This window comes from Corvus hawaiiensis, chromosome 6, assembly GCF_020740725.1.
Source record: "Corvus hawaiiensis isolate bCorHaw1 chromosome 6, bCorHaw1.pri.cur, whole genome shotgun sequence".
In the NCBI taxonomy this organism is placed as follows: Eukaryota; Metazoa; Chordata; class Aves; order Passeriformes; family Corvidae; genus Corvus; species Corvus hawaiiensis.
The window spans coordinates 1013933-1026676 of record NC_063218.1 but is presented as its reverse complement, the minus strand read 5'-3'; the positions used below and the strand labels follow the sequence as shown (position 1 = coordinate 1026676).

At 57.2% G+C, this 12744-nt stretch overlaps 2 protein-coding genes across 3 annotated transcripts in view; one reads left to right on the top strand and one right to left on the bottom strand.

Moving 5' to 3' along the window:
• The window catches only part of TOGARAM1 (TOG array regulator of axonemal microtubules 1), a 42002-nt gene extending 39078 nt beyond the window's left edge, over positions 1-2924 (bottom strand). The window contains exon 1 of the mRNA XM_048305960.1: positions 1512-2924. Coding sequence (XP_048161917.1) covers positions 1512-2924 — 1413 coding nt within the window. The remainder of the gene's footprint in view (positions 1-1511) is intronic.
• Positions 2925-3276: 352 nt separating this feature from the next.
• Positions 3277-12143, top strand: KLHL28 (kelch like family member 28). 2 transcript variants are annotated; one of them, XM_048308014.1, is made up of 5 exons: positions 3277-3377; positions 5909-6807; positions 9092-9535; positions 10494-10702; positions 11494-12143. In XM_048308014.1, the coding sequence occupies exons 2-5, from the start codon at positions 5909-5911 to the stop codon at positions 11655-11657; spliced, it is 1716 nt and encodes a 571-aa protein (XP_048163971.1). In that variant the 5' UTR covers positions 3277-3377; the 3' UTR covers positions 11658-12143. The 2 variants fall into 2 exon arrangements, with proteins under 2 accessions (XP_048163971.1, XP_048163972.1); XM_048308015.1 differs by lacking the exon at positions 3277-3377 and adding an exon at positions 3408-3464.
• The last annotated feature ends 601 nt before the right edge of the window (positions 12144-12744 follow it).

Genomic DNA, 12744 nt, shown 5'->3' with positions numbered 1-12744 from the left:
AACTCCTCCCACTGTACAGGGATAAACACAACCACATGTACAAAAGGTTCATTCCTTTCCAGAGCCCCTCCCTGACTTCCTTGGAGAGGGGCTGTTCCAGGCAGGGAATGCTCCCCCTTCCCAAGCCCCAACCAGGTGTTGGTGCCTGTACTAACTTGCTTTTTATTCACAGCTGCAGAAAAACACCACCACCAGCAGCAGCAGCACAGGGCTCGGCCCAGCCTCCCAGGAGAACACTGGCAAATAACTGGGTTTTTTACAGGCTGTATTAGTTAATACCAAAAAACTGTCCCAAAAAGGAAACCCTCCTTGCTCCAGAGGTGTTTCCTACACATCTTCTTGTCCAGACCCTGTCTGTAGATATTCCAAGGGAACTTACTGCCTGATTCATCAGCTCGGGAAGACACAGATGTCTTTAGGAGCCTCAGGAAAGGTAACACAGGCACCAAGGAAAGGGATGAGCACGTCGGCATTCCAAGTCTGGGCATGAATGTCAAGGTTTGACAGTACAGAGACATTCACTGAGTTTATTTTGTTAAGAGCCTGCCCCACAGCCAGGCTGCAGAGGAGCACTCGCTGTCCATGACCTCATCCAGCACAGCAACAAGTTACCAAGCAACTGAGAATTAAAATCTGAGTGCGTAAATGTGGCACTAAGGAATCTCCTCTGCACAGCCTCTGATTTCCTGAGGATTTCTGTTTGCTTCAGCTCCCACACAGGAGATCAAGTTACGATAAATCAAACGTGTCCACTTTAAAAAAACCCCCCAAAACACAACAGAAAAACCACCACACAAAGATACACCTCCACGTGTGGTATCCAAAACACGTCACAGAACCATTGGCAAAGGAAAAACGACCTGGACAATTTTCCAGAGGTTCCTCCCCTTTCCAGCTGCCGACGTGGTCAGTAGGTGATTACACCCAAACTCAACCAAAATCGTTATTCCAGCCTGACCTGGAATTTTTCCTGCTCGGATCAGCCCAAGGAGCAAGAGCCACCCAGGCATTTGGCAGTGCCCAGGTTTATCCCAGAGCGCCCTGGCTCACCCCACCCCAGAGCTCTGCCTTCAGAGCCTGAGCTGAAGGAATTGCTCAGTTTTCCTCCAAACAGTAAAGTGTCTGCAGTCAGTCCCAGGCTCTCCAACGCAAACATACAAATAAAGGATGCCTTCCCCACTTCTGTGCTCATTCCCAGAGGTTCACCTGTCATCGCTGACATGGCAGAGTCATGACACTACTGTAGGACCTGAGAAGTGTCTCAGGGAGTCCAACAAACCTCAAAAAAAGATTCATATATTTTTTTGTAAGTGATAGGTAGTCTGGTAAGTTACTTGGTTGAATCTGACATAAGGAATTCCCAAATTTACCCTCCCAGAGCGATTTGACTGTACAGATCCATGGAACAGCAGCCATACCTCCAAATATCTCTCACTTAACAAGCCTCTGACAACTTTCCCTCCTCCCTTTAGAAATACCTTAAGGATAAAGGCACCCAGGGAGTTACATACCTGCTCCACACCCTTCGTGACAGGCATCCTGACCGCCGAGCCACCTTCCCTGTCCGCAGCCAGCTCGTTCTCCCAGGGCAGCTTGTTTTTGCCTCTGCCGGCACTCAGGACTCTCCTGGGGCTCAGTCCCCGCTCGGCACACGCGGGGCCGTGCAGCGCAGCCTGGCCGGCGGGGTGGCCGCAGTGGCTGTGCGCGCTCCGGCTCCTGCTGCCCATCAGCAGCCACTCGGTGTCGGCTCCGGGCGGGTGGCAGGGCCCGCGGCAGTGGCCGGAGGAGGACAAGGGCACGCCGTACTCCACGAGTCCCTGCTCGCCCAGCCTGGGCAGCACCTTCCTGGCCAGCCGGGCTTGCACGGCGTGCACGACCCCCGCGCCGCCGGGCCGCAGCTCCACGGCATCCAGGGCGCGGAGCAGCGCGCCGGAGTTGCCGGGGCCCAGCGCCGAGGTCAGCGCGGCGAACGCCTCCATGGCAGCGTGCCGGACCCGGCGCTTCGCGTCCAGCAGCGCCGGCGCCAGCGCGGCCGCCAGCCGGGGCAGGTCCAGCTCGGCGGCGGGGTAGGCGAGCAGCGCGGCGATGCACGTGTTGAGCAGCTCCTCGCGGAGCCGGGCGCTGCGGTGCCGCAGCAGCCGCTCCTGCAGCAGCAGGCGCAGCACGGGCCGCGGGCCGGCCGCCGCCATCAGCCGCAGCAGCAGCCGGGAGCCGTCCCGCCGCATGGCCGGCTGCGCGTCCCCGAGCGCCCGGGCGGCCGCCAACACCAGCGGGGCCAGCACGGCGGGGACGCGGCGGCCGAGGCGCAGCGCCAGCAGCCGGGTCACCTCCAGCGCCCCCCGCGCCACCGCGAAGTTGGGGTCGTGCAGCAGCGTGTCCAGCAGCGCGATCAGCCCCACCACGGCGGCGGCGGGCGCGGCGCTCAGCGCGGCCGGGCTGGAGCCCTCCACCGCCCGCCGCAGCTGCTCCACGGCCTGGGCACGGCTCCGGTAGTCCTGCCGGTCCAGCAGCCGCGCGCGGAGCTCCGGCGGCACCAGCGACAGCTCCGGCCCCTCTGGGGGAGCCGCGTCCTCCTGCGGGTCGGGGGGCTCCGTGTCTTCTTGCGGGCCGGGGGGCTCCGTGCCGGGACCGTTGTGAATGGGGCCGGGGGCATCCGTGCCCGGACCGTTCAAAGCGGGGCTGGGGGGCTCCGTGTCTTCTTGCGGGCCGGGGGCATCCGTGCCCGGACCGTTCAAAGCGGGGCCGGGGGGCTCCGTGCCCGGACCGTTCAAAGCGGGGCCGGGGGGCTCCGTGCCCGGACCCTTCTGCGGGGCGCTGGGGCCGGAGGGCTCCGTGCCGTCCTCAGCCTCCTGCGCGGAGCCGCCGCGCTCCCAGGCGCGGCCGCAGCCCGGCGGTGCGGCGGGTCCCGGCGGCGGCTCCGCCATGGCCCGAGGCCGCGGCCATGGGCCGCCCACAGGCCCCGCCCAGCAACGCCGCCGTCGCCAGGGGGCGCCGCGTGCCGCGCCGGCGCGGCGCCGACCACGCCGCGGCAAGGAGGGGGGACACGGTGCCCTCCCCCCCCGCCGCCTTCTCCAGCGGCGAGCGGGCGGAACGGGGCGCGGATGAGGTGGCGGAGAAGCGGAGAGCGGCGGCGCGCGAGCCGCGGGGACGAAGCTGAAGCGAAACCGCCGGGGAAGCGAAAACCGAGGCGTCCCTCCCGCGCGGTGCGCGGTGTGGTACCGCCCGGGCAGCGGCGGGTGTGGGTGTGCGCGGCCGCACGGCCGTTGATTGGCGGGGCGCGCGGGGCGGGGCGGCCGGAAGTGACGTCGCGGGCGGTGGCGGAGCGGCGGAACGAGGCGGCGGCGCGGCCGGGCCGGGCCCGGGGCACCCCGGCACAGGTGGGAGCGGGGACGCCGGGACCGCCGGGACACAGCGGCAGCGCCGCGTCCCCGGGAGGGGTGTGGATGCAGCCGGAGCGGCTGCCGGTACGCGGGGGGCCAGCCAGACACGGGGAGACCCCCGTGTGAGCGGAGAGTGGCGGAGCCGCAGAGACCCGGAGTGGTTTGGGCTGGAAGGGAGCTCGGGCAGGGACAGCGTTCACAGAGCAGGGTGCTCCGAGCCCCGTCCCCCGCCGGGACCGGCCGTGCCCCCGGCGGAGCTCGGGCAGCGGCGTTGGGCACGGCCGCCGGGGCAGCAGGAATCCCGTACGCGGGCCGGTCCTGCTGGCGATTTTCCTTCTCGCCCGGGCCGGGTGCTCGGGGCTGGCGCTGTGTGGGCATTCCCAGAGCCAGCCCAGCGGCTGCTCTGCCCCGAGCCTTGCGCGTCCCAGCTCCGGTTCGCGCTCGGGGCCGGGGAGCGCCCGCAGCCCTTCCCGCTGCTGCTGCCCCGCGCCGGAGCCGCTGCGCTCCCGGCTCACGCTGCTGCTCTGCGCGCCCAAATGCCTCCGCTCAGGTGCTTCCTCTGCTGCTTAACCTCTTAACTTACAGTACCTGCTGCTGCTCGAGGTAAGGTTGAAAGGCTGAAAGGATCTGATCCCCCGGAGGTGTCCGTTTGATGTGTGCCGTGAGCACAGACCGCTGGGCTGGGATGCAGTTGCAGGGCTGCTTCACGTTCCAGCTGCTGATCGCTTGCTGGACATTCAAATAAATAACAGCGAATCCATGGTATGGGCGAGCCTGGCTGTGCAGGGAGTGTGAGAGGTTCTACCAGGGTGGTGCATCAAGCTTTACTGCTGCCAAATAACTTAAATATAGTTATTTTTAGGTGTTTGGGCAGGTTTTGCAGCTGAGCTGTGACCATTCCTTTTTTCATGTGGTGCTTTCCTTCCTGTGTTTCCTAATTTCTGTGTGTTTGTTGTGTTTCTGAACACAAACACAAAAGGGGAATAAAGGGGTTTTGTTACTGGACAGCTTTTTTATCATTTTAAATTTTTAATTTTTCCGTGTATAATTTGTGCTGCACATTTGTGACAGGGAGAATAATGTTGTCTATGATCTTGCCTTTTGCAGATGTGCTTAAATTAGCTTCCTTCAGTTATTTTTTCCAGTACAGAGTGATAATAGGAGAACTTATTTATCTCTTCATGGGTAAGAGGTTTTCCAGCCCCAGCTGGGAGCCTTCCCTTCCCTGTCACTGCTATTGTGTTCTGTATTTAAACGTCGGCAACCCGTTTGATTATTTCAAATTAAGCACTTTTAAGTGGGCTCCCCTGCAAGCGAGGTGTCAGTTAGGGAGCTGTACAAATGATGAACTTATTATTAAGATAAAAGAAGCGAGATCCTGAAGATCATTCAGCGAATCAAAAGCAGCTCAGCTCAGGAGTGGGGTGGTTGCGTTGTTCCCTGCAGAACAATGGGATTCTTTCCTCGTGGCCCTGGATCCTGACACGTTCCTACCCTCCACCTCTCACCAGTGCAGTGCTGGGGGCTGAATAAAGAGCTGCTGCACCCTGGGAACGTTCATGGAGCTGAAATTAGAGCAGGTATCCAAGTGCTCCAGTGTCACGATGCACGCGGGAACTTTGGGGAAGAGGAGTTTTGTGGAGCTGTGGAGGAGTGAGGATCCTCCCCTCTGCACTCCAGGGGAGCGTGGGCAGCTGGCAGCGCTGGGGAGGTGCTGAGAATTCCGGGGTGCTCAGCCTGTCCTCCTGGGCCCTGCTCAGCTGGGCAGCCCTGAGCTCTCCAGAGGCTGAGACCGTCCCAGCAGGGATTTCCTGTCATGGTGGCAGCCCCAGGGTGAGGGGAGGTGAGGATCAGATCTCCCCCTTCTCCCGTGCTCCTCTGTGCATTCACAGCACGGGAATCTGCTCCAGCCCTGCTGGCTCTGCGGGGGTGGTTTGCAGAGGGAAGGCAGGGAATTGGAATGGGAAGCTGCTCCCTGCCAGAGCCTGGCCAGAGAAAGGCACAGCAGGACTGGGCTGCTCCCCAGGAGCGCTAAGTAGGCAGGAATTGAACTGAACAAAAGGAGTTTGAGAGCTTTTAAAACTTTGTCTCAAACCAGTGGTATTCTTTAGTTATTTCTGTTTATTTTTATTTCAGTCACTGCTCAGTTCTAGTGAATCCCTGATGTAGAATCACAGAATATCCTGAATGGGAAGGGATCCACAGGAATCATCGATCCAGCTCCTGTATCTGCACAAACAGCCCAACAACCAGATCAGAGATACTTTACTCCAGAGCAAAAAAGAAAAGATGATTGTGTGTTTTTTTTAATTCAGAGTCGAATCTAGCATAGACTGTTAATGAACACTTGAAGTCCTGGGTTTAAGTTGCATGAAAAAGTGCAGCCTGTGAGGGTTGAAAGGGGAGCTGGGAAGTAACAAACCTTAATAAGATAAAAGCCAAAATGGAAAAATACCTTTTAACTGTTACGTGTGGCATGTCTCAGTAACATAAATGTGAAGTGACACATCCCAAACTGTGTTTCTCAGATGGACCCGTCGTCCCCGCCCTTCCTGCTGGCCAAGCTGACCCCGCTGCACTCGGAGCAGCTCCTGCAGGGCCTCAACCTCCTGCGGCAGCACCAGGAGCTCTGCGACATCGTGCTGCGCGTGGGCGAGGCCAAGATCCACGCGCACAAGGTGGTGCTGGCCAGCATCAGCCCCTACTTCAAGGCCATGTTCACCGGGAACCTGTCAGAGAAGGAGAACGCCGAGGTGGAGTTCCAGTGCGTGGACGAGGCGGCGCTGCAGGCCATCGTGGAGTACGCCTACACCGGCACCGTCTTCATCTCGCAGGACACCGTGGAGTCGCTGCTGCCCGCCGCCAACCTGCTGCAGGTCAAGCTGGTGGTGAAGGAGTGCTGCGCCTTCCTGGAGAGCCAGCTGGACCCCGGCAACTGCATCGGCATCTCGCGCTTCGCCGAGACCTACGGCTGCCACGAGCTGTACCTGGCGGCCAACAAGTTCATCTGCCAGAACTTCGAGGACGTGTGCCAGACCGAGGAGTTCTTCGAGCTGACGCACTCGGAGCTGGACGAGATCGTGTCCAACGACTGCCTGAACGTGGTGACGGAGGAGACGGTGTTCTACGCGCTGGAGTCCTGGATCAAGTACGACGTGCAGGAGCGGCAGAAGTACCTGGCGCAGCTGCTGCACTGCGTGCGCCTGCCCCTGCTCAGCGTCAAGTTCCTCACGCGGCTCTACGAGGCCAACCACCTGATCCGGGACGACCACACCTGCAAGCACCTGCTCAACGAGGCCCTCAAGTACCACTTCATGCCCGAGCACAGACTGTCCCACCAGACCATGCTGCTGACGCGGCCCCGCTGCGCGCCCAAGGTGCTCTGCGCCGTGGGGGGCAAGGCCGGGCTCTTCGCCTGCCTGGAGAGGTGAGGAATGGCCCAGGGGGCAGTGGGACGCAGGCACTGGGGGCTTGGATCCCCCCAGTCACTGAGCTTGGAAGAGACCTGTGAGTCCCACCAGAGTCTGCGAGGTGTAGGTGCTGCTGTCCCTCATAAAACCTCTTCAGTAGGTTTTTATTGGCAAGGACGAGCCCCAAATTCAAAATGCTTAAATGCTTTTTTGTTTCATGAGTAATTTGCAATGTGAGGGGGTTTTGTTTGTGCCAGACGTTTGTTTGTGCAAACAAAAAGCTCTGAAATAATTTTCGTTCTGCTGATTGAGTTAATAACGTGGCTAATTAAAGTTTGTGCAGTTCTTAGTCTTCCCTCCAGGTATTTTTGTTTTAATTAATTTTCCCCCGAATTATTACTATTTCAAACAAGTCATAAAGATTAACTCAATATATGACAAATATGCTTCCTGATAAGTCAAAAGTCCTTGGAATTAAAACAGACTTAATCACAGTAGAGTGAAGAAGAAAGGAGGCTCAAGGGGGACTGTTCCCTCCAACTCCCTGACAGGAGGGGGCAGCCGGGCGGGTCGGGCTCTGCTGCCAGGGAACAGGGACAGGAGGAGAGGGAACGGCCTCAGGCTGGGCCAGGGCAGGCTCAGGGTGGACAGCAGCAGGAATTTCCCCATGGAAAGGGTGCTCAGGCCTTGGCAGGGGCTGCCCAGGGAGCTTTGGAGTGCCCATCCCTGGAGGTGTCCAAGGAATTCCTGGAGGTGGCACTCAGAGCTCTGGGCTGGGGACAAGGTGGGCATCGGGCACAGCTGGGACTGGATGGGCTGGGAGGGCTTTTCCAACCTCAATGATCCTGGGATTCCATGAAGGAGTTCTGGATCATGATGTGACCGTGGCTTTAAGCCCAGCTGCCGAGCAGGTGTCTGTGCTGGCAGGAGCGGGTGAGTTCTGACCCCTCCTCCTTCACCTGCATTCCAGAATGAACCTCCTCAGTTCCTGGAGAGCATCCCTGAGGCTCATCCTGGGAGCAGAAGGAACCGAAGAGAGAGACAAACAACTTTGTGCCCCAAGATGGTGTGGCTGGGTTTGCTTAGAACGTGGGATTAACATTCCCAGAGCTGGTGGTTAAGCTGTGGGGAGGCTGTTTATATACATGTGTACATGTATAGACATACATACATACAGACATTTATACATACACAGAAAGAGCTTTGATGTTGTGTGCCCTTATCAGCCCCAGGAATGTTCCCTGTGCCCAGCCAGACTGCCTGAACTGGTTCCACAGCTGGGTTCTGGATAATATTCTGGGATGTTCTTTTCTGGGACAGTTCTGTGCTTGCAGAGAGAAACACATTTAAAAAGCTGGGAAGAGCTGCTTGTTCTTTTCCTTGTGTTCAGAGATGTCAAAATCTTTTAAAGTTTATTTTCCCAATGATAGTCACTGATATTAAACCAGGTGTTGGGGCTGGGAATTGTTTGGTTTATAGCCTTAAAAAATGAAGGGGGTTTGTGCCTCATAAGAAGTGTTTGAATGAAGTCATTCTCTGATATTCTTCAGCTCTGCTTCTTTCCCACCTTCTTCAATGATTATAAAAATGTAGTCTACCAATATAATTTGGATTATTTTAAATTTTTTGGTGCTTCATAATAACAAAATTACATAGAATATATTTAATCTCTATTCTCTGGTGTTTCAGCAGCTCCTGGTTCTGGGCTCTTAGTGCCTGTCAGCTCTCCAGGGGCCTCATGCTCCTGTATGGTTTTTGAACAGATCATGTTTCCTCTGTACCAGATAGCCTCTTAATTATTTAGGTAATTTATTAATTAAACTATTCAGGTGGATTGGTTAGACTTTATATGGGGCAAGCTAGGCCAACCGTGTTCTCACACGGAGTGTAATTAAAAGAAAATGCTATTTTAAGATTTAAATGTAAGATTTAAATGTAAGATTGCAAGTGCTGTTTAAAAGAAATAAGCCGTTTTAAGGACAGATTTTTCAGGTTAGTTTGTGCTACGCTGACATTCTGTTTAATTATAAAAAACTATAAATTATAGAGTGCATGTAAAACACGTATTTATACACTGCAAGTTGTAGTTTCTAAATGTATATTTTTAAGTATAGGTATCTTGTGCTTCCCTCTCTCTAATTTGCTTTTCTCTCTCCCATTTCTGTGGCTGGTTTTTTTTTTTTGTGTTTACTCTTCTCCTCCCTTTGGGTCATATTTGCAGCTGGTTCCTATTTTGGTTCCTGTTTTGGTTCCTGTTTTGGTTCACGTTTTGCTCAGCTGCTCCTTGCTCTTCCCTTCCAGCATGGAGATGTATTTCCCCCAGAACGACTCGTGGATCGGCCTGGCCCCTCTCAGCATCCCCCGCTACGAGTTCGGGATCTGCGTGCTGGAGCAGAAGATCTACGTGGTGGGCGGCATCGCCACGCACGTGTGCCAGGGCATCAGCTACAGGAAGCACGAGAGCTCCGTGGAGTGCTGGGACCCCGACACCAACACGTGGAGCTCCCTGGAGAGGATGTTCGAGAGCCGCAGCACGCTGGGCGTGGCCGTGCTGGCCGGGGAGCTGTACGCCCTGGGCGGCTACGACGGCCAGTCCTACCTGAGGAGCGTGGAGAAGTACATCCCCAAGGTCAAGGAGTGGCAGCTGGTGGCCCCCATGAGCAGGACACGGAGCTGCTTCGCTGCTGCCGTGCTGGACGGGATGATTTATGCCATCGGGGGGTATGGACCTGCCCACATGAACAGGTACGTGCTGGGGGGGTCCCTGTGCCCACCTGGGCACCAGCAAACCCCCCTGGGCAGCCTCATTAATCCCTGTGCCCATCAGCCCTTTCCCTCTGTATTCCTCTGTGGTAATTCTGCCTGGCAGCACCAGCTGTGCCTGTGACACCCCTGCAGTGAATCCCCATCCCTGAGATCCCGGGATCACCCCTGCAGTGGATCCCCATCCGTGAGATCCCAGGATCCTGGCTGTGCCTGTGACACCCCTGCAGTGAATCCCCATCCCTGAGATCCCGGAATCCTGGCTGTGCCTGTGACACCCCTGCAGTGAATCCCCTGCAGTGAATCCCCTGCAGTGAATCCCCATCCCTGAGATTCCGGGATCACCCCTGCAGTGAATCCCCATCCCTGAGATCCCGGAATCCTGGCTGTGCCTGTGACACCCCTGCAGTGGATCCCCATCCCTGAGATCCCGGGATCACCCCTGCAGTGAATCCCCATCCCTGAGATCCCGGAATCCTGGCTGTGCCTGTGACACCCCTGCAGCGAATCCCCTGCAGTGAATCCCCTGCAGTGAATCCCCATCCCTGAGATCCCAGGATCACAGCTGTGCCTGTGACACCCCTGCAGTGAATCTCCATCCCTGAGATCCCAGGATCACCCCTGCAGTGAATCCCCATCCCTGAGATCCCGGAATCCTGGCTGTGCCTGTGACACCCCTGCAGCGAATCCCCATCCCTGAGATCCCGGAATCCTGGCTGTGCCTGTGACACCCCTGCAGCGAATCCCCATCCCTGAGATCCCGGAATCCTGGCTGTGCCTGTGACACCCCTGCAGCGAATCCCCATCCCTGAGATCCCAGGATCACAGCTGTGCCTGTGACACCCCTGCAGTGAATCTCCATCCCTGAGATCCCAGGATCACCCCTGCAGTGAATCCCCATCCCTGAGATCCCGGGATCACAGCTGTGTTTTCCTTGCAGCATGGAGCGCTACGATCCGAGCAAGAACTCCTGGGAAACCGTGGCCTCCATGGCTGACAAACGGATAAACTTTGGGGTGGGGGTCATGCTGGGCTTCATCTTCGTGGTGGGGGGACACAATGGGGTGTCCCACCTGTCCAGCATCGAGAGATACGACCCCCACCAGAACCAGTGGACGGTGTGCCGGCCCATGAAGGAGCCCAGGACAGGTGGGACATGGCAGAAATGAACCCTTTGAGCTGGTAGAAGCTGCAGGGAGAGTGGCAGGGACTCCATCTGTGGGTGAAGGTCACTTCACCAGCCCTGTGAGAGGATCTTGATTTCTCCAAGTTCAGTTTATTAATGCTGAGCTGTAACAAAAATAATAGGAAGTAGTAATTCTGCTCTACCCGCTGTTTTATCAGTGATTTCAGCAGTGATGAGTTTCTGCAGTTCTTGGTCACTGTTCTGTTGTATTTTGTTGAGTGTGGAGGCTCAGGGGCACAGGGTTGTGCTGCAGCTCCAATCTCTGCTGCCTGGGACAGGGACAGCAGCCAGGGAGCGCCTGGAGCTGGGCCAGGCAGGCTCAGGCTGGATCTCAGGGAAAGGCTCTTCCCCAGAGGGTGCTGGGCACTGCCCAGGCTCCCCAGGGAATGGGCACGGCCCCGAGGCTGCCAGAGCTCCAGGAGCGTTTGGACAGCGCTGCCAGGGATGCCCAGGGTGGGGTTGTTGGGGGGTCTGGGCAGGGACAGGAGCTGGGCTGGGTGATCCCTGTGGGTCCCTCCAGCTCAGGATATTCCCTGATCCTATCCCATAGTGTCCCTGACAAGGGGCACTGGGACAGAGGGATGTTGTTTTATCCTAGGAAAGGGGATGAGAAGAGCACAAAAGGAGTGCCAGACCTTTTTATTCAGACAGTGAGGACTCTGGGGTCAGCCCCTGGGTGGAGGGGGGCGATTCCAGCTGGGGACAGAAGTGCCAGTGGTTCCCAGAGGTGCTGATGCCGTGCTCTCGTCCGCAGGCGTGGGGGCGGCGGTGATCGATAACCACCTGTACGTGGTGGGGGGGCACTCGGGCTCGTCCTACCTGAACACGGTGCAGAGGTACGAGCCCATCTCGGACTCGTGGCTGGACTCGGCGGGGATGATGTACTGCCGCTGCAACTTCGGCCTCACCGCCCTCTGAGGCCCTGCCCGCTCGCCGCTGGCCTCGGCCGGAGCTGATCCTGCTGCACGGCGATCCCGCGGAGCGGCGGCCCCGGCGCTGCAGCTCGCCTTGCCATGGAAACGAGGAGGGATTCGGTCCTTGCCGTAGTTCTCCTTTGTTACTGCAGTAGCAGAGGGTGGGAAGCGGAGTGTCCAGCTGGGTTTGGCTGGCACCCTGCTCGTGGCAGTGGATTTGGGAGAGAACTGAGATCCAGTTGGGAATTTGTCCATCCAACCCTTCCTAGAGCTTTTGTCTCTTCCTCTTCTGGAATGTGGAGTTCCCTGTGCTGGGGTGAAGTGGGGTGAGAGCGTGGGGCGAGTGCAGGGGTGCTGACCCCTGGCTGTGTGTGCACGTGGGGAAAGCGCCAGTGCTTCACGGGGTTTTTTATGACCAGTAACTCAAGGGCTGCCTTGTTTCTGTATCTCAAGGTTTGTAAATAATAAATGCCATAGGATGTTGCCTGTACTCCTTTGTCACCTGCTTCCTGCTAGGAGGGCTGGGATGATCCTTGGAGACATTTACAAGGCAAATTTGTTGCCTCCTTGTGACGTTTTTGGATCTGATGAAGAGAATTTGCATTTTTAACTTTTCCCTTCTGTTTCCTTGTGGAGAAACGAGTGCTAGATGAACTGACTCCATCCTGCTGTGTGCTTGCAGTTGGAATGTGAGCAGAGCTCACAGCAGCAGCATTCCTAGCATGATATCCAATAAAACCTCCGAGCCAGCCCATCCCGTCCTCGTCCCCAGCGCGCTCGTGTCCGTGTTCCCCCTTTTCTCAAGGGCTGTATGATTGCTTCCTCTGAGTGTTCCCATCTCACAATGGTGCTAAATGTAGGGGTACCCACGAGGCTGTTCCTGATTTCAGTGCATAAAGCATGTTTGGATTGTTCCACTGGTTTGGTTTCTTCTTTGCTCCACCCCCCCCCCCCCCCCGTGCCTCTGCAGTCTCAGCCCCTATGGAACGAGCTCCCTCTCTTGGGTATTTCAGTGGGGTTTTTTATCGGATTTAGGGTCGCTGTCGCCATTCTCACAAACAGGGGGAGCCCAGCTCGGGTTCCTCAGACTC

Excerpts from the sequence above, each read along its gene's own strand:
- KLHL28 (XM_048308015.1), top strand. The coding sequence starts at position 3,444 with ATGCAGCCGGAGCGGCTGCCG. Across the intron at positions 3,465-5,908 it reads TGCAGCCGGAGCGGCTGCCG|ATGGACCCGTCGTCCCCGCC; the intron begins GTACGCGGGGGG and ends TGTGTTTCTCAG. Across the intron at positions 10,703-11,493 it reads CATGAAGGAGCCCAGGACAG|GCGTGGGGGCGGCGGTGATC; the intron begins GTGGGACATGGC and ends TCTCGTCCGCAG.